Raw genomic sequence first — 27716 nt, forward strand, 5'->3', positions numbered from 1 at the left:
GGGCCGCTTCGGGGCTCGAGCCTTTTGAGTGGATAGATCACTTCGAATCATAAGCACATGGAGTATGTTCTCTGTGCTTAACAAGTTATTTATCGGCCATTCATGCTAAGGCTCGCGCTAGCGATCTAGCTCAGGTACTCAACGGATTACGCCGCAAGTGCGAAGTCGCAGTCAGGAACTGGGCATGAGTGCAGCAAGCAAGTCCCAGGAGTACTTGTCAGAAAAAATCATCCAGTGAAGAGACAGTTCAAGAGTCTCGGTCGAGATATCTGGACCAGAATAACAGTTTATGTCACGTTGGTATTCTTTGATATTTGTCGACACTAAGAGTCATGGATTCTCCTCTCTTAGCAGGACCTGCCTTCTTGGGGACTGGGGCAAAAGGGTGCTCGTGGTCCCATTCAATCATGAAGCTATTCTACTTCCAGAATGGTTCTTCCATAGATCTTTTTGTTTTTCTTGAGGCGAGTTGAGGCGCCTCTCCGACATTGTCAACTTCGGCGTCTTGCTGGCCTCTGCTTTGATCATTTCCCTTTTGGACAGTGCTCAGAATTGCGGTATGGCCGACGCTCGATTGCATGAGGCAAGTAAGCGACGGAACCAGGCCGATGATGCATCCTCGATCGTTGCAGACTTTGTTAATTAGGGGTCAACGCTCCGGAGTTCGCTTCGCCGTCATGAGGCCTAGAAACTGACTGATACTAAGTCCAATGTATGAGTTCATGATTGTCTCGCTCATGTGCAACTTACCATACAGGCAATGGTATGAGAAGAGCAATGTATCCTTTACGAGTATCCTGGTTGGACCAGCGTCTGTTCTGAACTCATCGTCGCGCAGAGCGTTGCATTGCTGTGGCATGATACCGCTTTACCCGTACTCCCAGTTATATTGCTCACATGTTGGACAATGACAGAATTAAGTCTTGCGAAAATAACTTGTCTGCTCTTATGCCTAAGCAGCAGTCTCTTGACACTGTCATCTAAGTAGCATGAGGCTCGTCTTCCGATCTTTTCTCCCCTAGCGGAATCAACTAACTCATTATCTTGCCAATTGGGGCACTGGGTTCTAGCATTCTGCTCATGAAGATGATATCATGCGGGTCAAGATTGATAAAGGTTCATGACTCCCAAAAAATCCTCTTTAACGTGTCGCACATCAAGGTGATAGATCGCCTCCCCTCCTTGAGAACCGCATCCATGGCGAGAAACGGATGCGGCATCCCCTTCATCACCTGCAGATCCACCTTCACGCCCGCCTTCCTCAGCTTCGCCGCATACTGCTCCCCCTCTGTGCGCAGGACGTCCAGTTCTCCCACCATGATTAAGGCCGGCGGCAGTTGCGACCAGTCATCATCATAAAAGAGAGGGCTGGCTTCGGGATTGGCGCGATCTGCTATGTTCGGGAGGTAATGGTTGCGATACCAGATCATCTTGGCGGCAGGGAGAGCCGGGGTGTGCTCATACAGGCGATAGGACTCGTTGTTGTCTACGGTCGCTGTGTTGTCCATGACGGGAACGGAGAGCAGCTGAGCGTGAAAGCGTACGGGTGGCGAGAGGGTGAGGGCTTTATGTGTGATGATGGAAGCCAGATTGCCGCCAGCTGACGAGCCTCCTGTCGCCATCTTGGAAGTGTTGACGGGTAGAACCGAGGCACCGTCGGATATGAGCCAGAGGAGAGCTTCCCAGCAATCGTGGACGGCAGCTGGCCACGGGTTTTCAGGAGCCAATCTATAACGTCAGCGACGGAACGTCGACAGTGTGTCGACGGCGAAGACTAACCTATAATCAACTGTGACCACCACGCAGTTCCCCCGAACACAGAGGTTTGTGCATACCGGATTCTCGGTGTCGATATTCCCTAGCACCCATCCCCCGCCGTGAAAGTACAGCATCACCGGCCAGCCATCGGCAGGCTTTTCTCCTGGCGGGAGGAAGCTGCGGAGCAGAATATCGGGCCCTTCGGTCGCTCTCCGTTTGATCGTGATATCCTCTGTCTTTCCAACTTCAAGCAGAGGACCACCGCCGGGGATTAGGATACCGCTTGTTCTCGAGGCAGCCACGGGTTGGAGATGGACTTGTTGAAGGTTGATCACATATTTGTTGTAGAAATCGACATATTCTGGATCGAGCTTGTCCTTGACGGAGTCATGCAAGGGATAGGGCGGTTGCGAGATGTCAGTCGAGACAGACATTTTTGATCTGGCACTCACAGGAACAACTACCGAGCAGCTTATGGGTGATATGAGTTTGAGCAGAGAGGACTTGAATAGTGAGTCATTGGACCAGGCGATTCTATTTACTTTGGGGTTTGGAAGCTTCCCCTCCAGCCGGTTACATTCCGCCCCTGCGGAGTAAGATCCTGTCTTGAATCAAGGGCCGTGGGGGTGCAACTGTAGACAAAGTATCTACTGTGCAGGACGATCTGACCTTCTGCGGTCTATACCAAGGAGACGGTCGATCGTGGCGCGGTCACCACGTACGCTCTAAGCCTGTGAGATATCCACAGTATGACACACGGTATGATACCTAAGCGACAACCTCCTTGCTGGACAATGCAAGGTAGCAGTATGTGCACGTCGACCGGATCAAGTTCAAGGTCAAGTTACAATGGGCTGTCGTGTTCGTGAGGGGTTCAATGCAACTTTCTGGCCTGCGATTGGCACACGGCCTTGTTTCCGCGCGTGGGGGAAGCAGATCGATGATAGATAGGATGTATTCGTTATCCCTGCATCCAGGCATTGTAGATGTGCATGTATGCCCGATTTTGTACTGAATGATACAGTTGTATACATAATATATATATATATATATATATGAGGGATAGTACCCCGCACGACAAAGTTTCCATTTTCTTTGAAAGAAAAGGACAGTCAGCATCAACATGGCAACCAAAACCCCCGTCCTCACCGAAAAAGCCCCCAAGCCTCTCCCAGGCATCTACTCGCAGGCCATCATTGCCAATGGAGTGGTCTATTGCTCTGGGGCGGTCGCGATGGATCCCGAAACAGGGAAATTGATCGACGGCGATGTCAAGGCCCACACGGTACTCCCATCCATTTATACCTTTGTCGTCTCTCTCGTCGAGTGACAAGAGAAGAAGAGAAGGAGAAAAGAAGCGGGAAAAAAAAGGATGACTGACTAACAGGCTTGCAGCATCAATGCATCAAGAACCTCACGCATGTCCTCGAGGCGGCCGGCACCACCATCGACAAGGTGGTCAAGGTTAATGTGTTTCTGTCGGACATGGATAACTTTGCCGATATGAATTCGGTTTATATGCAGTACTGGGGGGATGTGAAGCCCTGTCGGACGTATGTCACCTCCCGCTTGTGTATTCCTGTGCTCTGGGGGATCTGAACTGATGCGCCGTTCCTTAGGTGTGTGGCTGTCAAGACGTTGCCGTTGAATACGGATGTGGAGATTGAGTGTATTGCGGTGCTGTGATTGAGCTGCGGTGCGTTATTGGAAAGGCATATCGGATTCTTTTCTTTTTTAAATTCAAGGTATCATTTCTGGATATATACATCGTGGTATCCGAGAAGCGCGTGCAGGTCCCAGAGGCAATCTACCGTATAGCAACAGCGACAAGAGCGCTAGATACCTGCCACAACTCAACTGTATGCGAGGTTCTCATATGTCTCTGTACCTCATGTCGGCTAGATGTAGAGGATATTTGACTGCCGGATCAAATGGGTTTCCCTTCGATGTAGACGGCCCTCAATTCTCGTCCGAATCATTACTGGGCGTCGAGCCAGCCCGAGGCGCAGTAATCGGCGCCATGCCATACCTGTTTCCGGTCAGTCAACACATTATATACGCGTAGATTCAATCAATCCGGTTATACCAAGCTATTGACAATAATCCCAGGATAGCGGCAACGCAGCTGAACACCAGGGCAACGATGCCCTTGGCCGTGAAGCCCGCCGGCAGCGGTGCGGGAGATACATTCTGCCCCGTCAGATCAAACAAATCCTTGGTGTTTCCGGCCGCATTCCCCGCGGTGAGGGTCCCGCTAGCCTCGCAGACCTGGTAGTGATCTTCGGGGATCTTGAGCGTCTTCTGCAGGTCCAGAGGCGCTTCGATAAAGGTCGCCGCTAGCCCTGAATCCATGTGCCATTCGATGTGGCAGTGAAAGAGCCATACGCCTAGTGGGGGATCCAAGTGATCAGCTTCTTGTTGCAATGAAGAGGCTGCTAGACTAGACACATACCCGGATTATCGGCCTGGAAACGGAGGACAAAGTTGCCCTGCGGGCGGACTATAACAGTATCCCTCCTCATTGGGATGGATGGGAATGTCGTGTGGTTGCTGGGGTCATAGTGTCCCGCGTTCTCTTCGCTGCGCGCAATCACCTGGAAAGTATGCCCATGCAGGTGGAACGGATGCTTTCCAGCATCGTCGTTGTTGAGAACAATGTCCACGATATCCCCCCTTTTGAGGACAATCGGGTGAGTGTTGTACCCGTAGACGGCAGGGTCTGTGGCCGCTGAGCCAGTGGTCAGGACCGAATACAAAGTCGGAACCTTGGGCATGACATAGGTGATGCCATTGAAAAAAGCACTATGGAAGGTCAGCCCGAGTTCCTTGGATCCTGACAATCGGGCCGTGTGGGTGTTGCTCTTACTAATTGGCCCCGTCTCCCAGATTATCCATCGTCACGTCCAGAGTGACGGTGTAATCTGCTTCCTTGTGCAGCGCCATGCCATCCACTGGCACCAGGTTGAAGTCATCATAAGGCTCAAATGCGGAGACTAACGCAGGAGTTGGCTTGTCAGCCTGGTCATTATACATCAGCCACCCCGTCACGTTGTAGTTCAACGATTCGGGAAGTGTATCGAAGAGATCCTATAGAATTTGTCAGCGCTGGGCATCATCCTGGAGACTGGAAGCAAATACCGTATCCATACTGCCCACCATGGCGTAATTCTGGCTCGTCTCATTCTTCATGGTTACCAACACACTGTAGCGCTGTGCGCTGGCGATGTAGATCATGTTGGCCTCCGACGCATGGGTCCAGACACCATCCACCTCAACAATCTTCATCGTGTGGTCTTCGATCCAAAAATACTGACTGGCAAACGCACCCACATTGACCAAGTGGAAGAGGTACGTCTTGCCCGGCTCAACTGCCACAGTGAGGTTCTGCGTGTCGTTCATCAGAGCCGCTTTGGGCACGGGCTCCGCGCCGGTGGGATTGCTGATGCTGATGAATGACTTCAAGAGTGTTGGCATTTGGTCGTGATACCAGTCGGACAGGCTAATAACTCGCTCCTCATCATACTGCCCAATATACGGGTTCTTGGGATCGGTCACCACCAAGGCTTGTCGGAGCCCATCAGGGTATTGGCCTTTCGTGTGAGAATGGTACCAATAAGTGCCAGATTGCTCAACCTGCGCAGATCGTCAGAGACTTCATGGAATCAGGAGCTTCTACCGCATCCTATACTGACGGTGAAATTGTAGACAAAGGTAGAGCCGGGAGCGATATCGCACTGAGTGACCGACGGAGGGCCATCCATATGGTTGGTCCCATTCTGAAAGAACCCATGCCAGTGGACACTGGTGGTCTCATTTCCCAACGCATTATGCACCTTTGCAATGATGCGGTCACCTCTGGTAAAACTGAGCACTGGAGGTGGCCATTGACCGTTGATTCCAATCACAGGTCGCTCGAATTGGCCATCGGGATTAGCGGTGACCCATGTGATATTCCAGTCATAGTGAAGGGTAGCAGCAGAGGTTGTCAGGATGTTAACGACAAAGGCCGTCAACAATAGGAAGCCAACTGCCATGGCACCTCCGAAAGACGATGAACACGAATTGAGAGGATGTTGAGAACTGAACTGAGGGGGAAAGGAATCTCAACTTCCAATAGAAAGAATTAATTAATGGGGGAGGGGATGGCTGGAATGGAAACTGATTGATAAGAGCTTTTTCCTTTTCTTATTTTTTTTTTTAATTTTTTAATTTTTTAATTTTTTAATTTTTTAATTTTTTAGTTTTTTAGTTTTTTAGTTCTCTGGGGATTGTACCAAAAATAAAAGTCAATTTTATTGTCACCAAGTCGCTCAAAGTGTGCATCAGAATTCATAATAAGAGTACAATAGTAATCATATCTTTCTAATATATCTGTCTACTGTGGTCTCAGGCAATTTCAACCCGTTTCCGTCGTTCGACAATTGATCCGGTGCTTCGACACATGGTTTGCTACTGGGGGGAAGAACGAGGTATTTTGGCAGTGCTACTCTCTCTGTACAGCTGCTACGTACTGGCCACAGTCAATCTTTTGCTTCTCACCCCTCCATGCCAGGGTCCATCATCTTCCGAGTCCAGCCTGTCGCCTCACTCTTGGTACTTGGCATTTCTTGAGGATCGACTGCTCATTTCTCCTTTTGTTACTACCCACAAGATCCACCCTCTCTAGTGTGAGCTTATCATGCCGGGTCTTTCTTGACTCCAGTGCTTGGTAATTTCTTATTGTTTCTTCTGTGTGCGCAGTGAATTAGTTTCTCTTCTGGATCGTAATAAATCTGCTGAACTGAGACTAGATTATGGAGAGAGGAAAAGACTCGGAGAGTACGGAGTACTCCGTAGAGAAAGCCAAAATAGGACCGTACGATCCCAATTGTGTGCGGTGGGCCGATGATCTATCTATCCATGGGTTTTATGGGGGAGGTCTATGACCTCGCTCGTATAGTTCAGCCAGTTGAGCGCCACCATCCAGGACAGTTCTCGCTGCCAGGAAAAATCCATCCAACCAGAGGGTCTCTTCGTTATTCTGACTTTCTCTTTTTCGCGCCGAATCCTACTTTTCCCTGTTGTTGCCGAGGTTTCCGTTCTTGCGCCATTTTTATCAATCAGATAATCGGGGGGCCTTTTCCCCTCGTGACTATACGCATTTTTTATCAATCAATCAATCAGGCCATATGCTGTGGCCACACAATTCCTGCGTTCTGCTTAGATAATATTATCATATCAATCAATCAATCTTTCAATCTTTATCGATCAGTCACTAGACGGTGATATTATCCACAACTCCCCCGACTCCGAAACCTCCCAATCCCTCCCCCCCCCCCTCTCTTCTTCTCATGGTCAAGTCTCGGTTACAGAATCTTTTGTCGTCTCCCTCGCGACTCACAAGATGGCAAAAGACGTATTTGCTGTTCCAAGTATGGGTTTTTTGACGAGACTCCAATTGATTGGTTCTTAGAAGAGTTAACTAACCTTTCTTCACCTGCCGTCAGTCTTTTTTATCTGTTTCCGAGAATGTGTCGAGACCAGCATCATTGTCTCTGTGTTACTCTCATTTATCAAGCAGACCTTGGGACAAGAGCAAGATGCTACCACTCGTAAGAGGCTGATCAGACAGGTAGGCCGATTTTATTCGTTGGCCCTCTCATTCTCCGAACTCCAGGCTGATTCGGTGGATTCTGTTCTTCTAGGTGTGGTGGGGGGTTGCCATTGGGTTGTTCATCAGTGTTTGCATCGGAGCTGGCATGATCGGAGCGTTCTATGGATATGGTAAGGATCACTTCGCTAGCACGGAGGACCTGTGGGAGGGCATCTTCTCCCTGATCGCCAGTGTCATCATCACCATTATGGGTGCTGCCCTGCTTCGTGTCACCAAGTTGCAGGAGAAGTGGCGCGTCAAGCTAGCTCAAGCCCTGGAAGCAAAGCCGTTGACTGGCGGCACATTCAAAAACAACCTCAAACTTTGGGCGGAGAAATACGCCATGTTTCTCCTCCCCTTCATCACCGTTCTCCGAGAAGGCCTGGAAGCAGTGGTGTTCATTGGAGGCGTCAGTCTCAGTTTTCCTGCAACTGCCTTCCCTCTACCTGTTTTTACTGGCATTCTCGCAGGAGTGGCCATTGGGTACCTACTGTATCGGTATGTTGAAACCCCTGAATCAGCTGTCTTTCTCAAATAGACCACCATGCTGATGGTCTGCAGAGGAGGAAACCAAGCCTCCCTCCAGATCTTCCTGATCATCTCCACTTGCATCCTCTACCTGGTTGCTGCCGGCCTCTTCTCCCGAGGCGTCTGGTATCTGGAGAACAATACTTGGAACCACGTAATTGGTGGTGATGCTGCCGAGACAGGTGCCGGTCCGGGATCGTATGACATCCGACAGAGCGTCTGGCATGTCAACTGCTGTAGTCCTCTCGTTAATGGTGGCGGGGGATGGGGTATCTTCAACGCCATCCTTGGCTGGACAAACTCGGCAACCTATGGCTCCGTTCTTTCATACAACCTTTACTGGATTGCGGTGATCGTCTGGTTTGTGGCTATGCGTCACAAGGAACGCCATGGACGATTGCCTGTGGTCGACCCTCTGCTGAATCGGCTGCGAGGCCGAAAGTCTGCCGAACCTGGGAATGGAGAGCAAGATGTCGAGGTCAGCACGATACCATCTGATTTGCAGACGGAGTCCAAAATACCGAAAAGCGGAGCATCCCTTGTCTGAACGAGTGACCCCCAAAGAGGACTGAACGGCTATGTATTAGCAATCTAAGCCGAGATGTATACCGATAGACTAGAGCAATCTATGAGTAGAGTCATTTGATCATCTTCCGTTCTGGTGTGGAAAGCATAAGGTGGCATGGAGTCGAGGCGAGCATTGATTGCATCACAACACTTCAACCCTTGTGACACAGGCGAAAAAGCAATATTCCATCGCACGAGACATCGATGATCAATTCCTACGGATAACCGCCCTTCAATCCATTCGAACTGAGTATCAAAGTGTCCTCCTCGACACAGTCACGTGCATCCCTTCGTTGACCACATGTACCAACTAGACTCCCTTCTCCCTCGTCAACAATCCTATCCTGTACCCCTGTGGTCACTCCTACATTCAAAAATCCCTTTGTCTTACTCATCAATGTACTGTCTCGCTGTTCTCGTCCGTTGTACTCCAAGACCTTGAGAATGGTGTGTCTCAGGGGACGAGAATCGAGGACTTCGCCCTGGATAGTGTCTCGAAGCACGAGTCCAGGCGCTCGAAACTCCTGCATACTAATGCACATACGTAGGTCATCAGAATTCTATTAAAAGTGCAACTTCTTCAAGTGATTGAATAGCGATGGCCTTGCAATTGAAATGATCTTCGACTCCTCACAACACCCCTAGCATCACCTATCAGTTTTGGTGAGCTGTCAACTGCTTCAGGCTAACATTCCAGAAGTATGATCTTCCATTCTGCAGCCCTTAATTCCTTTGATTTCTTCAAGCTTAGGTGCTATTCAGGATCTTGGGGACACGCAGCCTGCAGTCTGCACTCTATGTCTCCCCCCTCTACATTCCGATCCTATTTGTCTCCGCGTTGACGCGCCTGCAAGAGATCGGTTACTGCTCTTCTTTTATTACTCTTCAGTTCTTTCTTTTACCTTGCAATTTGACACCTCTCTATGCAATATGTCTATAGGCTATCCTTCTCACCCGACAATAAGACTTCTGCAATCAACGGCTCCGACTGCCGCAGTGGCCTGCCTTCCCTCCACTTATTGCGCACGTAGATAACTGACTACCGTCTGTGTCATTGTGGATGCTCTATTATACTGAGCCTGTGATACAGCGTTTCGAGCTGCTGTCCCGCATTTCATTATGGCTGGACAGCCTACAACGCCTCAACGACGAGGATCATGGACCAAGGTCGTCATATTTGTCTCGCTATATGTCTTGTTACTCGAGTCGCTCATCGAATGGGTGCTCGTGATATATCTGTTCGTCAATCAACAAGTCGATTCAAAGATGCTGCCCAGCTTGGTTCTGATTCTTATCGCGGTAAGATCTCTCTCTCTCTCTCTCTCTCTCGCCCTGCCTGTCATACTTACGAAACGATTCTGATTGTGGAGTGCGCAGTCTCTCTTTACCGTTCCACTTGTGGTTTTGCATAGTCTACTCGCGTGGCAATACAACAGAGTCCAAGGATTCCGGCGGCAAAAGAACTTCTTGCATGGCGTGTGCACGTATCTGCTGCGGCTGACAATAATCGTCTGGGTAGCAGCGAGTGTGGCGGGCTTGGTGATCATTTCGCAGCAGATTTCATGTCTTCCGGACAGTACCAACGGTGGTTTCTGGAAAACCGGTGTCAGCTGTGCGCTTCACAGAGCTGCCGTTATCATTTCAGTTCTATCCTTGTGAGTGATGGCAACTCCCCAGTTGTTATGGGAAAGGTGTTGATGAGAATCTTCAGTATTACCGTCTGCCTCTATTTCTGCTCCCGTGAGCTTTGTCGCCGACCTTACGACGTGTCTCTGTTGGGGGTATACTCGCAACGGCAGCCAATCCGCAGCGACAGTGTTTATTCCCAAACAAGCTTCGACAGAGAAAGCTGCCTGTCGAATGACATATACTATCTTTGCCGTGGCCCTGATGTCACGTTCGGCACCCAGGGAGTATATATACCGTCCAGCAACGACGACCTTATGGAAAAAGCCTTTTCGCCAACTATTCAACATCCTCGACCGATACGGCCAAAGTCTCAACTTCGGCTTGATACAGACCAAGCATGCGAAGCAGCAGAGATCCTGTCAGGGACAACTCTTGCTTCCACAGGTAAAACATCGCTCACGGAAAAAGAGGCAGTCAAGTTGACTAACTTGGCCCCAGTGTCTCGCACCCCTACTGTCGCAACGCTGAAAACTGCAAGCGAGGTTTCGTCCCAGAACCCACCCTGTGCAGAGCTGTCTGGAACTCCCGAGGTTCCTCCGATCTCTTCTTCACTGGGACACTCGGGGCAAAAGTCGTCCATATCATCTCTTTGCAGGTCCCTTCTCAAAGTCCTGCCCATATCAATTCCTCTGTCGGCAGATCCTCAGATCCGCGCCCTAGCTGAAGCTGATCCCCATCGGGGTGTCGAACAGCAGGCACGGAGGGACGGTGTTACTGTAGGGCAGGAACAGACTGAGCAGTCACCAAACTCTTCACCCAGCCAGCACCCTTCCCCCTCTATAGCTGATGGATCTTCTGAGATGGAAAGCTTCATCGCAGGAGCTCAGTTGAAAGGACCTTCACGCCCCCGGTCAATGACAGCAAACTCCGCCGATGCCCCCGAAGTCGTGGCACCCCCAGCCACAGTTCACAGATCCAATACTTCAAATACGCTCCCTGCCTATCAGCCCCAGCACCCTGCTTACATGCTCATCCCCCCAAATCAAATCGCCCGACGGCCGATGGACCGACCTCCCAAACGCCGCGTTTCCCTCATGGAACCTAACATGGTAGCCCGTCGTCACACGCATCGCTACAACCAAAGACAAAGACCAAGCTACCAGTTCGATCCAAACCACATCCCCCGCCACACGCAGAGCCATTACCACCGCCCTCACCACCGCCCTCACCAGCAGTTCGAGCAATGCCGTACCAGGGGCCCGGCCTGGCGCAGAAATGACGCTGAATTCATCTATCCCAGCACGAGGAGGCCTCGCAGCTCGACTTGCGGTGGGATCGCTTCGCTGGGTTACGGACCCCTGGACAGTATCAGGGAGACAGGTTCGTCCGTGGACGAGGCTCGAACGGCCGTGACGCTTGACGACCAGGGGGGCCGCACCATCCTCAATAGGAATACGTACCGTGGTGCCAATCGCATCAGTATGCATAGATTTAGCTAGGTCATTTTCTAGTCTGCTGGCCAGACATAAGCCCAATCATCAAGAGTAAATCTGATGTTGTGAGGTGGCTTCAACATGGGTTGTTATTGCATTTGGAACGCCCCCGCTTTCTTTTCTTCCACACTCATCTTCATACGGATGAGTCTTATCTATTCTTTGAAGTAACTTATACTGAACTTTTCTCTGGCATATCTTTTGAAAACATTATAGATTCTCATTCATACTGCATCTATATTTCCTTTCTTCAGAGATCACCCTTGTAGGGGGTCATATTAGGCGACGGGAAATATGCAAAAATCGTTCTGTGACTTGAATTGAGCGCTATTCCAATTCTAACTCACGGCAGTGAAATATTTGCCCTGGAGAAGCCATTGCACCTAAATGAATGCCCAGAGAGCCCAGTATCAAGCGATTAAAAACGTTATCATATTACACAGAGACAATCTCCGCGCAGACCTTTCAAAATGAACGCCCATGACTCCATAAAAGCAGAGAAGAGTGAAATGAGGGGAGGGCATTCGTGTTTTCTATCCCTCCCTTCCTTTCCTTTGAGCATACTTGTATCGATAGGCCTGTCTGACGCGTCGCCCGTCCTCGCCGAGGTTCTCCTTGACCTCGCCGACTTCCTTCTCCCCCCAGGCCCACATGAGGGCTTTGGCCATCCGCTCTCGCTCCTTTAGGAGCAGATCCACGCGGCGCTCCCACTCTTTCTCGCGCTTCTCGACGGACCGGGCGATTCGCTCGTCCAGGGCAGCGGCCGCCTCTTCCTTCACGGCAATCGCAGATTGCAGTCTTCTGACTTCGGTGTCAAGGGACTGTAATTGAGTATCTTGCGCCGCCCGCGCGGCGAGCAGGGACTGCACTTCGGCTTTGAGTTTTGATTCTCGCTTCTCGGCCGCGGCAAGGAGATCACGTAGTTTGCGGGTGGAGTCGGCGTGGGACGAACGTAGAGTGGAGATGGCGGTGGCGTGTGCGGTATGAAGGCTCTTGAGTTGGGCGCGGTACGATTCTTCAAGCTTCTCTGCCTGGCCGATGTTGTGTGGCGTGGGTGGTGAAGGGGGAGGACTGGGTTGCTGCGTCTTCCTCTCGGTCTGGAGACGGCTGATGGTTTCGAGGGCTTCCGAATGCTCCGCCTTCATCTGACCGAGTTCTCCCTGAACTTTGTCTAGGCTGGTTCGCAGGTCGTCTATTTGTTTAGTGAGGCGGGTATTCTCGTCCTCAACCGACTTGAAGAGGGTCTGCGCCTCAGCGGCCTGTTCTTGGGACCGCTTCAAATCGAGCTCAAGGGCCTTCCGAACCGAAGATGCCTCCTCCAGTTCGGCCCGGGCCTTGGCCAAGTCCTGACGATATTCTTCCATTATTTCATCTCTCGAGTCTGCATCTCTTGACAAGGAAGGCTTTCCGGACGAGTGTGTCGTGCTGTGCGGGTCAAGGTCTTTAATAAGTTCGAGAATCTCGGTGTACGTATTCCTTCCTCCGGCTTCAAGTGGCATTTCGGCCGCCATAGCCTTGAGCGCGTTTCCTTGAGCCGTCACTTGCGACTGGGCGCGGTTAAGATCGGCTTCAAGAGTGCTATTCTTCTCTTCTAATGGACGATTCTTGGTCTCCAGAGATTCCACCTTCTCTTCCAGAATTCGGTATTCTTGGTTCGCCTGGCCTAGTTCGGTCTCCAGTCGGTCAATCTCCATGAGATTATCATCAATTTGAGCTTTGAGCCCATCAATTTCAGCATTTTTCTCTCGCAACTGGAGCTCTTTCGCTGCGGTGACATCTCTCAGCTTGGCTAGGGTGTCCTCGAGCGCAGCATCGCGTTTCCTCAACTGTTCTTGCGCCAGGTCCAGTTGTTGACGTAGATATGCAATCGTCTCCAGTCGTTCTGCGTCCAGGTCCGGGCGTGTATCCCTGCTCTGCAGCTCCTTTTGCATATCACCGAGCTGTTTCTGAAGCGCACTGAGTCCTGACTGGCTGAACGAGGATCTCTGCATGTACGACTCTTTTTCATCGTTCTCGCTCTGGGGCATCTGTATCTGCTGTCGCAAATTCGCCTCGTCGTCGATTTTCGCTTGAAGATCGTCCAACTGGCTTGATTTCTTCTGAAGTTCAGCCTGCAAATGCTTGATCTGCTCCCCCGCAGAAGCGGCTTCCAGTACCCGTCTATGGTTTCTCTCCAGCTGCTGATCGCGGTCTCGAATCGCTGCTTTTAATTCCGCGATTTGACGCCGCAAATCCTCGTTCGAATCCGTCGTATCATGCTGTGGTGTAGCGGTCTGTCTCTGGACAGACGGTGTGGAAACTGGTGGGGCTTCATCGTCGGGATCCTCCTCAATGTCTTCCAGCTGGGTCATTTCCTTAGCGAAAGCGCCGGTCCTACGTAGGAAATGGGATGGAGTAGACATGTCAACAGGGGGTCCGAATTCACTGTACTCGCTAACTTCCGCTTCGTCATCGGGGCCAGGCTGCTGTAAGCCATGCCCCTGTTGTTGTGGCTGGTGGTCCGCCTCCTTTTCTTCTCCTTGCCCCTCGTGCTTGTCGCCCGGTGTAATCGCTGGCTGCGGATTGTCATTCACGAGCGCTGATTGGCCCTCCTCCCAGCCCTTATCCTCCAAGTCATCATCCATGCCCATCAGATACCTCTCCATGTTGGCTGTAAAGTCCTCCGGGCCACCGACCTCAGAGAGCTTGTCCTCCTCATGCGGAAATTTCAGATCCGGTAGCGTATCACCATCGCGAGCTAACTGTGTGCCGGATAAGGCACGGAAATCCACAGTATATTCCGCTAGTCGTGCATCGAGTTCATTGACTTGATGGTCGGGAGATGAAGATCTCGAGAGCGCTGGCGAACGCGCTCCCTCACTCTCGGCAGCGACACGGTCGGAAACAGGGCTATCGGCACGTGGACGAGAATCAACCATTCTCTCCTCGGCAGGAGGAGGTGACGACGGCAGAAACAAAGGTGTAGCGATTGTAGACGCGCCGACCGTGTCGTGGGTCGTCGGGTCTGGCGAAGTGTAGCGGGTGTCGGCCATGGTGAGATCTAGTCGAAGGTCCGCTCAGGCGAACAGCATCGTTCAGTTACGTGGTTGTATAGATAAATGGTGTTGATAGTGCGAAAGGAATTTCGATGCGATACACCAAGATGGCCGAAGAAACCCCAGTGAGATGGATTGATTATCATCGCCAGATTGGTAGAGGAGTGTGAGGATCTCCGATGGAAAAACGCGGACCTTGTGTCTGCCTGAGTTATCGGGCAACAAACGGCGAGTTGTTTATAGAATGCCTAATTGGGACTGGCGGATCCGTGACCGTGACGTCACATGCTCCAGTACTCTGCTCATGAGAGGTATCATATCAGTCTCTAGCAAATTGATTCTGTCTACTTCTAGATACACATGCATCTATCTATCATCTACATCATACAGTTTGGAAAGAGTTATACCGTCCATGACTCCTCAAACCCCGGGCTTGCTGCTGAAGGCTCATGAGTGTGACGTCTCTCTCCAGCGACGCCCAGATGTTTCTCCGCCTGCTCAGCTGCTTTGTTGGTTGCACGACCTCCTCGAGAGGCGATTTCGTGCTGCCGACGGACAAGTCACTATATGCAGGACATGATGCATGGCGTCCTTAGTCTCACCTGTTTCTCAGGGTCCATATCATGGAAGCCTCCAACACCCCTGGCTCTACCTCCCTTGCGACCACCTTTGCGACCAATCTCGGAGAGCTCTTCCTTTGGACGGTTGGCAAAATTGCCTGGGTTTGGGTGATGGTCGGCTCTAGTTGCAACCCTTGCGGTAGTGGTCCGCCAGAGAGATGGAGATCGACCGAGACGGTTCGAGAGAAGATGTGGACGAAACAGGGAGCATTGCATGATTTTCGGTTTGAAGATTAGGGAATTTCCTTGAATAGCAAGATAAGTAGATCGTAAAGATTCGATTGGCGGAAGGAATCAGAAAGCTGAGACCGGTAAAGTAGGCACTGTTGTCTATCTTACAAGACAGATGCTTATGTAGCCCTGCCAGGACGCTTGCAATCGCCTCCACTATGACAAGCACTATGGTAAGAACTCTCGATATACTATGTCAGGAGGAGATCGACAAATCACGTCCCTGTTTCTTGGAATATAGACAGTCTGCGCATGGCAAAGTAAGCTGTTGACTATCACGATTTGCTCATCCAAACGTTCATTGATTGGTCGGGAGAGGAAATCCGTCTGACAGCGATATATGTCATAGGGAAGCATCGTCATAATCATGTGGGGGTGGACAGGCAAATGTAGACACAGATGGCCGAATCAGTTTACCAGTAGATTGTTAGTACTACGACATCGAAAGAGGTAGAAGTGACTGCATATGAAGAGTTCGCTCTCATGTATGCCGGAAAGGCAAGATGATACTGGTCGCAGACATAGGAGTAGCTGCGAGATCAACGGAATTGAGTCAAGTATGGAGTAACTGGTTAGTTAACCATCAAAGATCGACCAGCAATGAGTCAGCAGGCCACTACAGGTAGTTAAGTAGAAGAATGCATTGAATATCAATTACTCTGCTTGCCGAAGTACTAAGGTAATGATCTCAGAGTTTACATCAAATAAAATCATGGACTGGGCGTGCATCGACTTCCAAGGCATAAATCTGGCTCAGATAGGCGCATCTGACCTTATACAGACGTCATACTGTTCAACAGTCGATCCTCAATCTTGGTCAATGGAAACGTGCCCTGGATTTCACCCGTGGTTCACGGGATCTTGATCTTATCTGTTGCATAATTTAAAGATGGGTAGGGCTAGATATAGAGGACTGCCATTCATTCAACAGCTTCGAGCGACTGGTGACTCCAGAAATTTCATACACTCGCGATAGACACGCTCAGAATGGCTTCAAGACGCTTACTGAAATCGCTGCCATCGTCCATCGCCCGACCTGGACGACTTTTCACAGTCACCACTCCAGTTACGGTATATCGAACGTTCTCCTCGTCCACTCTGTGCTTAGATTCGGAGACTCAAAAGAATGGCAAGCCTGTTGCGACTTCGACGGAAAACGCATATCCCAATTTCAGTCTACGCAAAAAGGCATATGTTGTCACGGGGGGCGGACGAGGACTGGGGCTGACCATAGCCGAAGCCATGGTACAAGCGGGTGCACAAGGTGACACACTCTCCTCAGGCTTGACATGCCGATGATTTCTCAACGCTGACCCAATTGATCATCCAGTACATTGCTTCGACCGATTAGACACTCCTCACCCCGATTTCGCACTATCGCAAGAAGCGTCCAAGAACCTCGAGGGGTCAATACATTACCATCACGTCGACGTGAGAGACCGAGAGCATCTGAACCAGACGATCCGTACGATCACCAAAGAACACGGGCAGATCGATGGGCTGGTAGCAGCCGCGGGCATCCAGCGTGTCAAGGACGCGGTAGACCACACTCCCCAGGAGGTCGCCGACTTGATGGATGTCAACTTCACGGGCGTCTTCATGTCCGCCAACGCCGTCGCGGAGCAGATGATGCAGACCAAGCGGCCAGGATCCATTGTGCTTGTGGCCAGTATGTCAGGAATGATTGCCAACAAGGGTCTGACCTGTCCTGCATATAATGCCTCCAAGGCAGCGGTCATTCAGCTCACGCGGAATCTGGCGATGGAATGGGGCGAGCTTGGAATCTGAGTGAATGCGCTGTGTCCCGGACATATCATCACCCCCATGGTGCAAAAGAACTTCGAGGAGGTTCCCGGCTTGAAAGAAACATGGGAGAAGGAGAATATGCTAGGCCGACTGGCGGCTCCTGAAGAGTTCACGGGCGCCACTATCTTCATGCTCTCACCGGCAAGCAGTTTCATGACGGGAAGCTGTCTTGTCGTTGACGGTGGACATACCGCTTGGTAAAGGACCGTGTAAATATATGTGATGTGTAAGACACTGTATGATATGATATCCTGCGAGCAATCACATAGGATCTTCTTGTATACTCGTGTTTGGTCGTTCACTAAACTTGAAAAGAGACAGCTGAGTCAGCAGTATCTCCAACTTTTTTTGGAGCTGAAAAGTTGGAGTCTATATATGTAAACAAACTGGCCATCTTTCATTCGATTTGGTTTTTTCCTCGTGATCTTTCCGCTGTAGATACCCTCAAATCCGATATAATCCACACATGCTTCAATAGTGGACTATCACCCGTGATGGTGCCCACATTTGGACGGACAACTACCCCAGTCGATATCGTCAGCGGGGCTACAGACCAAATCGTTCATCCCCGTGGCAATCCTTACACTACATTACTCCGGACTGCTTGCATCGACGCATGCATCTCTCCGTGCAGGATTTAAAATCAATATAAATCATGCCTCCAGTACCCGGACGACCCGAGCACCGTCGCGTCATTTGTTACCATCAGACCTTGTGTCCGAACCGAGGCGACTATGTCTCGGTGCTGCCTTTAGTGAAGAACAACACCGGAGTTACCCACATCATCATCGCAGCTTTTCATCTGAACGAGGACCCCGGCCATATCACGCTCAACGACGATCCACCTGACCATGAGATGTATAACCCACTGTGGGCGGAGGTGCCCGTGCTGAAACGCAGCGGTGTCAAGGTGATGGGAATGCTCGGCGGGGCAGCGCAGGGGTCCTATAGGTGTCTGGATGGCGACCAGGAGAAGTTTGAGCGGTACTACCAACCTCTTCTGGCGATGGTTCGGCGGCATCAGCTGGACGGGCTCGATCTGGATGTAGAAGAGGAAATGTCTCTGCCCGGCATCATTCGGTTGATCGACCGATTGAAGCTGGACTTGGGCGATGACTTTATCATCACCCTGGCGCCTGTCGCGGCGGCGCTCCTGGGAATTGGTAACCTTTCGGGGTTCGATTATCGGCAGCTCGAGCAGCAACGAGGGTCCAAGATCAGCTGGTACAATGCGCAGTTTTACAACGGCTGGGGTCTGGCCGAGGACCCTCGGATGTATGCGGCCATTGTGGCACAAGGATGGTCACCACAACGCGTTGTCTACGGGCTGCTGACGAACCCAGGAAACGGGTCGCAAGGCTACGTCCCGCGAGAAAGGATCGGGCCCGTTCTCGCAGTGTTGGTCGAACAATTCCCGAACTTTGGAGGTGTCATGGGCTGGGAATACTTCAATTCCATACCTGGTGAGCAACAGAGCCCATGGCAGTGGGCAGCAGAGATGTCGCTTAGTATGCACATGAAGGATGTGCTAGCTGCTGCTCGGCAGATGCTCACTGCGGGACCTATGGCCAACAGCTTGATGAATGTTCTTCGAGACATGATGCATCAACCGTAGAATATTATTGAAAAATAGAGCATTGGATAATGTGCACACATCATTAGCCACTTCATAGCACCTACAGACTCCTCTGTGCGGAGGATGATTTGGAGCATGGCGATGGAGACTGGCATATACCAGTCGATTGCAGCTCATGTCGTCATACCGCCAATAACGCATTCGCCGCTGTCGTTCGATGTCCGATGCACGCGCTCCTTCGTAACTGTGTCACCCCGGTTTACACCGGTGTCCTCTTTATAACAGACTCCTAGATCTGACTTGAGATGATTCTTCCCTCTCGGTAGCTCATCCACGACTTGACTATTGCAGACATGGTGTCTTTCCCGCGGATTGCCGCCGCAACGAGTTCCGCGATCCTCAGGTTGGCGACCTTTGTATTTCTACGATGGGTAGGTTTCCCTCTTGTACCTGATTTTTTATTTTTTATTTCAAGATTGTCCACTAAGTTGTTACTTAGGTTCCTGGTCATCATTTCCCGCCCATTATCTTCACATCGTTGGCAGTGTATCTCGCGTCACTGCGTTCCTTAATCTATCAGGACAGCGACAATGCTGCTCCGCGCAATAGTGGAAAAAAAGCCCCAGACTCAAGTAATTGATGATGACTCACTTCTTGTATTTTGTCCGCGGTGCTGATATTGGTTTTTCAGAAAAGATTGAGCCCACATCTAAAGCTCGGCCCCTTAAGACGCTGTTGACCGGTTTGCCCTGTACTCAGTCGCCGCTAGCGACGCGCCTGACAGCCTTGGTGAACATTGTGCTTACGCTCTTGACCCTTGACTTTATGCTACGAGGTGTGGTATTTCACTCGGGCAAGAATCTCACCTTTTCACGCATCGGTTATGTGTCCCCTACCACGGCCAATCTGCTGGTACGAGAGCCTGATTCCGCGCAACTTCCCCTGGTAGTCTACTATCAAGAGATTCTGGAAGATGACCCGTCGAAATGGGTTGAGGAGGGTATTGTCTACTCCCTGGATGACTCGACCGATTACACGACGTCCGTGACCATCCAGGGCCTGAAGCCGGCCTCCAGCTACCGCTATTCCCTGTCCAACAAGCAAACAGGCACCTTCGTAACAGCTCCTCTGCCAGGCACGGAACCGGCCAACAGACTGGCCTTTGTGACGTCGAGCTGTATGAAACAGAACTTCCCGTACAACCCGCTCTCGCACTCGCTCCGTATTCCCGGCATTGAGACGATGACCGAGACACTGGCCAAACTGCCTGAGCTGCTCCGTCCCGCGTTCATGATGTTCCTCGGCGACTTCATCTACGTCGATGTGCCCCAACGGTTCGGATCATCCGTGTCTCATTACCGTAGCGAGTATCGCAGGGTGTACTCGTCGCCATCATGGACCCAAAACGACGCCATTGGCCTCCCCTGGATTCATACGCTCGATGACCACGAGATTGCCAATGACTGGTCGAAAGGAAACACCACCGCACCCTATCCAGCCGCCGCTGACCCATATATCCATTACCATGTCAGCGTGAATCCTCCCATCCCACCGATGGCGTTCGCCAAACCTGAGAACACGACGTACTTATCGTTTATCCACGGCCCGGCCTCCTTCTTCATGCTCGACACGCGCACCTATCGCTCCGAGCCCGCGCAGGTCAACTCTACCATCCTGGGATCCGCCCAGCTTCAATCCCTCCTCGCGTACCTCGCCCGCCCCGAATCCGCCGAAGTCCGCTGGAAGATCGTCGCCTCCAGCGTCCCCTTCACCAAGAACTGGCACGTCGGCACCACCGACACCTGGGGCGGGTTCCTGCACGAACGTCGCACCGTCTTCGAAGCCATGTGGCGTGCTGAGCGCGAGCTCGGCGTCCGCGTCGTCCTTCTCAGCGGTGACCGCCACGAGTTCGGGGCCACCCGCTTCCCTGACCCGATGCTGGATTACACCAGCGAGGATCTCCTCGCGCACACGGCGGGAGAAGGCGTCCACGAGTTCAGCGTCGGCCCGCTGAACATGTTCTATCTTCCCATCCGCACATACCGGCAGACAGACACCGAGGATGTGGCGGTCAAGTACGTCCCGGACGGCAATGTCAAGTACGGCCTTGTGGACATCAGCATCCAAGACGAGCAGATCGACACCGCGTCGGGGACGCCGGTGACGGTCCCGAGCTCTGTCCTGACATATACCCTCTACGTGGAGGACCAGGTGGTGTGGAAGTACAAACTCAGCGTTCCCTTGCCCGAGTACGATTCCCTGATGGCGGCCTCGTCCGCGAAGCATCCACGACTGCCTCCTGGAAAGGTCCTGGTCGACAATCGGAAAGCGGAAGGGTGGCATGCTGCCATCCAGACCATGGTGGGTCGATTGGAGGAGGCGGCCCGCCAGTTTGCACACCGGGCCGTGGACGAGTTCTATGAATTGCTGGATAAGACTGAGAGAGCGGAGAGATTGGACTGACATCGTTGCTGTGTGTGGACAAGTGGCGTACTTGCTGTAGGACTTAGTTACTTCTGGATATTGGGGGCCGGTAATGGTTGCTTTGTATTGGAGTTTGGACAATTTCATCAACTGATCTTACACGTGTTCACCTCACTTCCTCTGGAGATATACAATGCAAAACGTCAAATATGTATAGTTATACGTTATGGTCATCCCGAATGATTTCTGAGAAAAGGCACGCCCAACGCCGTACAAATGCTATAGACTGATCTGGGCTACAGATCAACAGATAAGCGTGAAGGTAATCACCCAGCGAACATAGAGAACAAGGATGCATCAACGTAGACAGCCGTGACTCTCGGAAACGAAGAAGACAAAACCTGGCACAACGTCACCGTCCTCGTCCTCGTCCTCCACCCATCAAACCACTCATTTGGCTCATCATGCTCTGCAAGTCCATTCCCCCGAACCCCGGCATCCCACCGCCGCCTTGACCCTGCAGCATCTGCATCATCTTTGCCATGTCGCCCATTCCCGGAAGGCCGCCCGCACCGGCACCACCCATGGCCGCCATCCGCTTCTGCATGGCGGCCAGCTGCTGCTCCTTGTTGCCACCCTTGAGCATATTTTGCGCGCGCTGCATTTGTTTCTTCTGCCCGCCGACCCGCTTGGCCATGCCGGCCATCATGCGGTGCTGAGAGAGGAGATCCTCAACTTCGCGAACGGTCGTGCCACTGCCACAAGCGATGCGGACCATGCGGCTTGGTTGTTCTACAAATATCTTGCCATCGCTGTCCAGCTCAGCGGCGGTCATGCTGTCGAAGATGTAAACCATGCGGCGAAGTTTGAGCGACCCATCTTCGTCGTCCAAGCCAGCTGTCAGATTGGACAGCCCGGGAATCATGCCGGAGAGTTTCGAAAGAGGACCCATCTTCATGATCGAGGTGATATTCTCTCGGAAATCTCGCAGAGTATAGATACCCTCCGCGATATGCTTGTAGGTCTCCTTGGCGGCGGCCGAGTCCTTGGTCACCGCCTGCACATGCTCCACGAGACCAGCCATATCGCCCATTCCAAGCAGCTTCTGAACGAAAGCCTTGGGCTCGAAGCGTTCGAGATCCATCAAGTGCTCTCCGGTACCTAGAAAGATGATCGGCGTGTGGGTCGCAGCAACAGCCGAAATGGCACCACCACCGGCAGCATGGCCGTCTGTCTTCGTGATAATAATGGCACCAAAGTTGGCAGTAGCCTTAAAGGCTGCTGACTGGGCCTCGGCCGCCTGACCGATGGTACTATCGAGGACAAGGATCGTCTGATCCGGAGTGACGGCGTTCTGGATCTGCGTCATTTCGGTGAAAAGCTCCTCTTCCTGCTTGTGTCGGCCACTAGTATCCACGATAATCACCTCAAAGCGTTCCTTCTTGAACTTGGCGACACCCTCGGCGGCCACCACAGCAGGGTCGGTCTGTGTCAGACTACCATAATACGGGATCTTGGCCTTGGTCGCATTCTGCTTCAACTGGTCAAAGGCACCCGCACGGAAAGTATCCGCACAGACAAGCGCTGTTTTGAACCCGCGCATCTGATAATGTCGGGCCAGCTTAGTACACGTTGTCGTTTTTCCCGCACCCTGCAACCCCACAAACATGATCACATTGGATCGTCCTTTCTTCGGGCGGAATGGCTCTGCATGCGGATCGACCAGCGCTACCAATTCATCGAAAACGGCCTTTTGAATCAAGCGCTTCTTGTTGACGGCAGGTGGCAACGAGGAGAAGTTCACGCTGGATTTGATGGATTTCCGGAGGGTCTGGACGAGGCGAACGTTGACGTCTGCAGATAGCAATGCGGCACAGATCTCTTTTAACATATCATCAAAAGCCTAGCAACTGTCAGCATCGATTCAAAACACTTCCCAAGACACAAGGGAAGATAGAGCGACACACCTTCTCATCCAAATTGCTAGAGCGTGTCAGATCATTGACGGCGGCGTTGATTCGCCGCCCGAGATCCTGAAGGACCATGGCGGATACTCTCTATATGAGAAAGACTAACAGAAGAAAACAAGGGTCTCAGATTGAATCCACAAAAGTCCGTAGAGAAACGGAGTGTCAGTGCAGAGGATTCGTATTGCTCTGCAGTCCGCGAGATGCACAGGCAAAAGGACAGCAGAAGCGATGCGGAGAGTCTGGAGTGGCCCCGCTGGCCAATCGGAGCTCGGGATTTCCTCTCCCGCCCGCCAAAAGAGAAAATGCGAAAAAAAGTTACTGTCTAATGTCACTGCAGAGACAAGCCACAGCCAACATCAGGATTGATTCGCCAACGCATTTGAAAACAGATACGATGGCTCCTCCCATGGCGAAGAAGCGCAAGGTCTTGGATAGTCTGAAGAATAAGGCCGGTCGGCCTAAGAAGAAGTTCAGAAAGCAGCTCGAATACCACAGCAGTTCCGACGAAGCGGAAGATGAACAGCCCACCGATTTCCAAGCAGTTAATCTGGCTGATTCCGATGCAGAGGAAGAAAGGAAGCCGGTAGAACGGAAGCCACAGAAGCCAGCTTCGAGCGAGACGAGGTCGCTAGGCGCACAAAAGAAGAGAAAAGCGGAAGACAGCGACGACAGCTCTGCTGCTAGCGAGAATGAGAGTGACGCGGACGACAACAATGGGTCGGACTCGCCAGATTCCTCTGATATGGAGGACGACGAGTATGGAGACTCGGATACCTCACTGCCCACATCGACAAATGGACGCCGCAGGCCAGTCGCTAAACGAAATGACCCTACTGCATTCTCAACATCGATTTCCAAGATTCTTTCGACCAAACTGCCTTCATCAGCTCGAGCCGATCCAGTCTTGTCGCGCAGTAAATCAGCAGCGCAAACTACTAGCGAACTCGCGGACGAGAAACTGGACAAGCAGGCGCGGGCGAAGCTCCGCGCAGAAAAGAAGGAGGAGCTAGACCGTGGTCGCGTGCGCGATGTCATGGGCATCGAGCGCGGCCTTACTGGTGTTGTTGCAGAGGAGGAAAAGCGTCTTCGGAAGATTGCGCAGCGCGGTGTTGTGAAGTTGTTCAATGCTGTTCGCGCAGCCCAGGTCCGTGGAGAAGAGGCTGCAAGGGAAGAGCGGAAGAAGGGTACCATTGGCATTGGTGAACGAGAGAAAGCCGTCAACGAAGTCAGCAAACAAGGTTTTCTTGAGTTGATCAGCGGAAAGAAGGGAAAACCGCTGAACATCGAGGAGGCTTAAAAGAACGCGCTCCTATTTAAGATGAACCGGTTTCTGTATGAACAGGGTAACAAGGCATTTACAAGGCGTTAGGGGTTTGGATGATGTTTCTTGCATTGTGAATAAAAAGTTGTACACCTGTTATACAGTTATTTGACTTTCCACGAGTCAATACGCCAGACGGTCCGTGTAGATACCCAGTGATGTGATCATTGTCGTCCAAATGCATCCAGTAATCGGCTCATATAACCTCATTCATGGAAGGGGAAATTTCCTGATACTGTACAGATCGCCTTTGCCTTTGCTCCGGTCCTCTCCGCCAAGTTACTTCTTCTGCGCAAAATCGCTGGCCTGCAAATTCCGTGTCATGGAAGGTAGTCGGACAACAAGTCCGTCGAGATCCTTGTTCATCACCACCTGACATCCCAGACGCGATGTCTCCGTCAATCCAAACGCCAAGTCCAGCATATCGTTTTCATCATCGGACGGCTCCTCCATCTTGTCGAACACCTCCGGGTCCTCAACAATGACATGGCACGTCGAGCAAGCGCAAGACCCTCCGCATGCACCTATGAGGAAGAATTAAGGTGAGCAAAAAGCAGGCGGACAGTCGCGTACACAGCCAGGAGTAAATCCGAACCTTCCATTTCTAAATCGTTGGCCTGCGCAATGTCTAGCAGGTTGTCTCCCTCAGCTACCTCGAAGTCGTGCTTCTGTCCGTCTTTATCGATGAATGACACATGAAGCCTGCATGACATAAATTAGCGACAAACGAGACATCCAATGGCCAACTCTTCCTCCTGAAATGGACTCACTCCTCGCCAGGTTTGGGGGGTGTAACATGGCCGTGCTGCACTCTTGCAGTTATCGAAAAGCTTCGCCGCGGGGAGTTGAATGTCTTCTGACCACCCCCAACCTGCGCAATTCTCCTGCCATACGACTGAACTCGCATTGTTTGTGTAGAACTGCTGATGAATCTCCTGGTATATGGCAGCCACATGCGATCACCCTTCGCAGTTTTTTGGACTGCATGACGCAGTTGCTGACAAGCCTCCCTCCAGAACGACATGGGGATGGATAATAGCAGGAGGGAAAATTATACAGGCTACTAAACGATCAAAGGAATATATCCCCTTCAAAGGGAGCAAGACAGCTCTGGATCTGACCAGGAATGAGAGAGATTTCTATATGGTCGATGGAGGTAAGAAAAGAAAATCCGAAAAAGGCGGGAAATTCGGACATAAAGCGCAGCTAGAGAAATCCATCGGCGTCACTCTTCGTAGCTCCATCTAAAATCATCTTCCGGCTTTACCCACCAATTTTATCTCACATCCTTAATCATACAGTCTATATCTACCGATTGATACAAGTCCTCCATAATGAACTCCTCCCGCGAAGGGCCCAATCCTCTACGCCCGTACTATGTCCCTCCGTCGTTTGGCCTTGAAGCTTCCAACGCCTCATCTTCACATCCCCCGGCTCCGTCATCCGCACAGGTCTTCGGAAGCTCCGCTCGCGACTTGCTACCGGATCTAGACTATTCAGAGTACCTGGAGAGCTCTCCCTCGCTATCAGAATGGATTCGAGATGCAATGGATGCGGCGATCTGGCGGTACACAAGCGTGCTGACTGCCCAGCCATTTGACGTCGCCAAAACCATTCTCCAGGCGTATGTGGTGCCCAATTCGCAAGATGGACAACGGCCTGCGGATGAACGCAGGAGGTCAGGCCGGATGGGCTCCTTCGATGAAAGTGATGAAGTATGAGCTGCCGTATTGGGAATATTATCAAGCGCGTCAGAGATCGGTTGGCTAACCAGCATCCTTGGTGGCGGCAGGACTCCCAAACTTCAGATGACGAGAGCAATTACTTTACCTCTGCAGCTCCCAGGGCTACATCGCCAAGAGCTGCACGGAGCCGAAAGTCTCGACGCCATATCACAGACCGCAGCGGCTACATACCAACGCCACCGTCCTCGCCCAAGTATAGCCTAACAATCAAGAACCCCTCGTCGTTGATGGAGGTCCTGTCACAACTGTGGACCACCAGTGGCCCGACTTCGCCATGGAAAGCGACCAACGCGACTTTTATCTACTCTCTACTCCTTCCGACGTTGAACACCTTTATACGCAGTCTCTTGTCTGCCATTGTGGGATTACCAGAAGAGGATATTGCGTCATCCATGACAGCCGATATTCTGACGTCGACATCACCTTTTGCGACATTGGTGCTGTCCTTTATTGCTTCGTCACTGTCTGCCATGCTGTTATCCCCGATTGACACCGCTCGCACCTTCCTCATCCTCACCCCAGCGACTCATGGGCCGCGTTCGCTCCTCCGAGCGATTCGACAGCTCCCCACCCCCAACTGCATGATCCCTTCCCACCTGATCCCTATCACCATTCTGCACTCGAGTCTACCTAACTTCATCACAACTACTACACCGCTGTTTTTCAAGACCTACCTATCGATCGACCCAGTTCTGAATCCTTCCATGTGGAATCTTCTTGCTTTTCTGGGGTCTGGTCTAGAGCTTGCTGTTCGATTTCCATTGGAGACTGTCCTGCGTCGTGCGCAGATTGCCACGTACACATCGCCCAGTATCCGGCAGAAGTATGCCGCCACCTCTCGTTCGAACACGTCCGCTGCCACTGAGGAGACATCTGTGGTCGAGACCATCGTTCCCGTTCCCCAGACCTACCGCGGCATTGTAGGAACGATGTGGGGCATAGTCTATGAAGAGGGCGTCAGCGCGCCCTCTTCCGATGCTGAGCGGGTTCTCGGGAAGCCCATCTCTTCCAGGAAACGCCAGGGACAGGGCATCGGCGGTCTCTACCGGGGCTGGAGAATTGGTATGTGGGGTATCGCCGGTATTTGGGGCGCCGGCCTGTTAGGCTCCATCGGAGGCGGAGGGGATGAGGAAGTGATGGTTAGTGGTGGTCGTTTCTGATCACCCCTTGGGTCTTGAAGCTTGCGAATAATGATGCGACCTGCTCAATCCCTTGACTAAATCCCGCTTCTTTCACCCTTTATCCTTCTTATCGAAACCATTCTCTACTTCACGTTTGGAGGATTTCCTCCCCACTCACTCCTCTCTTTTGCGATCTTTCTCGCCATGTACTAGTCATTCTGCGTTCGGAGCCAGGGCAGGAGTGGATGGCGTTGCGCCCG

At 51.7% G+C, this 27716-nt stretch overlaps 14 protein-coding genes across 14 annotated transcripts; 8 read left to right on the forward strand and 6 right to left on the reverse strand.

Moving 5' to 3' along the window:
* Positions 1-1118: 1118 nt before the first annotated feature.
* On the reverse strand, positions 1119-2192 carry AFUA_5G03770 (alpha/beta hydrolase; the record flags this gene model as incomplete). Its single annotated transcript, XM_742874.1, has 2 exons — positions 1119-1728; positions 1780-2192. The coding sequence occupies 2 exons, from the start codon at positions 2190-2192 to the stop codon at positions 1119-1121; spliced, it is 1023 nt and encodes a 340-aa protein (XP_747967.1).
* A 689-nt stretch (positions 2193-2881) lies between these two features.
* AFUA_5G03780 (putative L-PSP endoribonuclease family protein Brt1) lies at positions 2882-3444 on the forward strand (the record flags this gene model as incomplete). Its single annotated transcript, XM_742873.1, has 3 exons — positions 2882-3043; positions 3154-3311; positions 3378-3444. 3 exons carry the CDS (start codon positions 2882-2884, stop codon positions 3442-3444), a joined length of 387 nt encoding a protein of 128 aa, XP_747966.1.
* A 273-nt stretch (positions 3445-3717) lies between these two features.
* On the reverse strand, positions 3718-5792 carry fetC (putative ferrooxidoreductase Fet3; the record flags this gene model as incomplete). The annotated part of the gene is made up of 6 exons (XM_742872.2): positions 3718-3787; positions 3845-4145; positions 4211-4560; positions 4625-4845; positions 4897-5391; positions 5451-5792. 6 exons carry the CDS (start codon positions 5790-5792, stop codon positions 3718-3720), a joined length of 1779 nt encoding a protein of 592 aa, XP_747965.2.
* A 301-nt stretch (positions 5793-6093) lies between these two features.
* On the forward strand, positions 6094-9499 carry ftrA (FTR1 family protein). The gene is made up of 4 exons (XM_742871.3): positions 6094-7169; positions 7245-7369; positions 7443-7888; positions 7952-9499. The coding sequence occupies exons 1-4, from the start codon at positions 7142-7144 to the stop codon at positions 8463-8465; spliced, it is 1113 nt and encodes a 370-aa protein (XP_747964.2). The 5' UTR covers positions 6094-7141; the 3' UTR covers positions 8466-9499.
* Positions 9500-9604: 105 nt separating this feature from the next.
* Positions 9605-11613, forward strand: AFUA_5G03810 (uncharacterized protein; the record flags this gene model as incomplete). The annotated part of the gene is made up of 2 exons (XM_742870.1): positions 9605-9784; positions 9922-11613. The coding sequence occupies 2 exons, from the start codon at positions 9605-9607 to the stop codon at positions 11611-11613; spliced, it is 1872 nt and encodes a 623-aa protein (XP_747963.1).
* Positions 11614-12140: 527 nt separating this feature from the next.
* Positions 12141-14639, reverse strand: AFUA_5G03820 (putative spindle pole body associated protein SnaD; the record flags this gene model as incomplete). The annotated part of the gene is made up of 1 exon (XM_742869.1): positions 12141-14639. The coding sequence occupies one exon, from the start codon at positions 14637-14639 to the stop codon at positions 12141-12143; it is 2499 nt and encodes an 832-aa protein (XP_747962.1).
* A 404-nt stretch (positions 14640-15043) lies between these two features.
* Positions 15044-15478, reverse strand: AFUA_5G03830 (KGG domain-containing protein; the record flags this gene model as incomplete). The annotated part of the gene is made up of 2 exons (XM_742868.1): positions 15044-15187; positions 15245-15478. 2 exons carry the CDS (start codon positions 15476-15478, stop codon positions 15044-15046), a joined length of 378 nt encoding a protein of 125 aa, XP_747961.1.
* Positions 15479-16480: 1002 nt separating this feature from the next.
* On the forward strand, positions 16481-17500 carry AFUA_5G03840 (oxidoreductase, short chain dehydrogenase/reductase family; the record flags this gene model as incomplete). The annotated part of the gene is made up of 3 exons (XM_742867.1): positions 16481-16757; positions 16824-17227; positions 17330-17500. The coding sequence occupies 3 exons, from the start codon at positions 16481-16483 to the stop codon at positions 17498-17500; spliced, it is 852 nt and encodes a 283-aa protein (XP_747960.1).
* A 454-nt stretch (positions 17501-17954) lies between these two features.
* AFUA_5G03850 (putative class III chitinase) lies at positions 17955-18914 on the forward strand (the record flags this gene model as incomplete). The annotated part of the gene is made up of 1 exon (XM_742866.2): positions 17955-18914. The coding sequence occupies one exon, from the start codon at positions 17955-17957 to the stop codon at positions 18912-18914; it is 960 nt and encodes a 319-aa protein (XP_747959.2).
* A 314-nt stretch (positions 18915-19228) lies between these two features.
* AFUA_5G03860 (alkaline phosphatase family protein) lies at positions 19229-21338 on the forward strand (the record flags this gene model as incomplete). The annotated part of the gene is made up of 3 exons (XM_742865.2): positions 19229-19306; positions 19375-19507; positions 19567-21338. 3 exons carry the CDS (start codon positions 19229-19231, stop codon positions 21336-21338), a joined length of 1983 nt encoding a protein of 660 aa, XP_747958.2.
* Positions 21339-21711: 373 nt separating this feature from the next.
* Positions 21712-23344, reverse strand: AFUA_5G03880 (RNA-binding signal recognition particle subunit SRP54; the record flags this gene model as incomplete). The annotated part of the gene is made up of 2 exons (XM_742864.1): positions 21712-23202; positions 23267-23344. The coding sequence occupies 2 exons, from the start codon at positions 23342-23344 to the stop codon at positions 21712-21714; spliced, it is 1569 nt and encodes a 522-aa protein (XP_747957.1).
* A 319-nt stretch (positions 23345-23663) lies between these two features.
* Positions 23664-24566, forward strand: AFUA_5G03870 (rRNA-processing protein RRP15; the record flags this gene model as incomplete). The annotated part of the gene is made up of 1 exon (XM_742862.2): positions 23664-24566. One exon carries the CDS (start codon positions 23664-23666, stop codon positions 24564-24566), a length of 903 nt encoding a protein of 300 aa, XP_747955.2.
* A 303-nt stretch (positions 24567-24869) lies between these two features.
* Positions 24870-25614, reverse strand: AFUA_5G03900 (ferredoxin family 2Fe-2S iron-sulfur cluster binding protein; the record flags this gene model as incomplete). Its single annotated transcript, XM_742861.1, has 3 exons — positions 24870-25114; positions 25186-25292; positions 25361-25614. 3 exons carry the CDS (start codon positions 25612-25614, stop codon positions 24870-24872), a joined length of 606 nt encoding a protein of 201 aa, XP_747954.1.
* Positions 25615-25834: 220 nt separating this feature from the next.
* AFUA_5G03910 (mitofusin complex protein UGO1) lies at positions 25835-27495 on the forward strand (the record flags this gene model as incomplete). The annotated part of the gene is made up of 2 exons (XM_077804747.1): positions 25835-26305; positions 26383-27495. The coding sequence occupies exons 1-2, from the start codon at positions 25925-25927 to the stop codon at positions 27493-27495; spliced, it is 1494 nt and encodes a 497-aa protein (XP_077660885.1). The 5' UTR covers positions 25835-25924.
* Between the last annotated feature and the right edge of the window lie 221 nt (positions 27496-27716).

This window comes from Aspergillus fumigatus, chromosome 5 (genome assembly GCF_000002655.1).
Source record: "Aspergillus fumigatus Af293 chromosome 5, whole genome shotgun sequence".
NCBI lineage: Eukaryota > Fungi > Ascomycota > Eurotiomycetes > Eurotiales > Aspergillaceae > Aspergillus > Aspergillus fumigatus.

Bases quoted from the DNA above. Each gene is read 5' to 3' on its own strand.
- ftrA (XM_742871.3), top strand. From the start codon at position 7,142: ATGGCAAAAGACGTATTTGCTGTTCCAA. The intron at 7,370-7,442 runs GTAGGCCGATTT...CTGTTCTTCTAG, and splicing joins GTAAGAGGCTGATCAGACAG to GTGTGGTGGGGGGTTGCCAT. The intron at 7,889-7,951 runs GTATGTTGAAAC...GATGGTCTGCAG, and splicing joins ATTGGGTACCTACTGTATCG to AGGAGGAAACCAAGCCTCCC.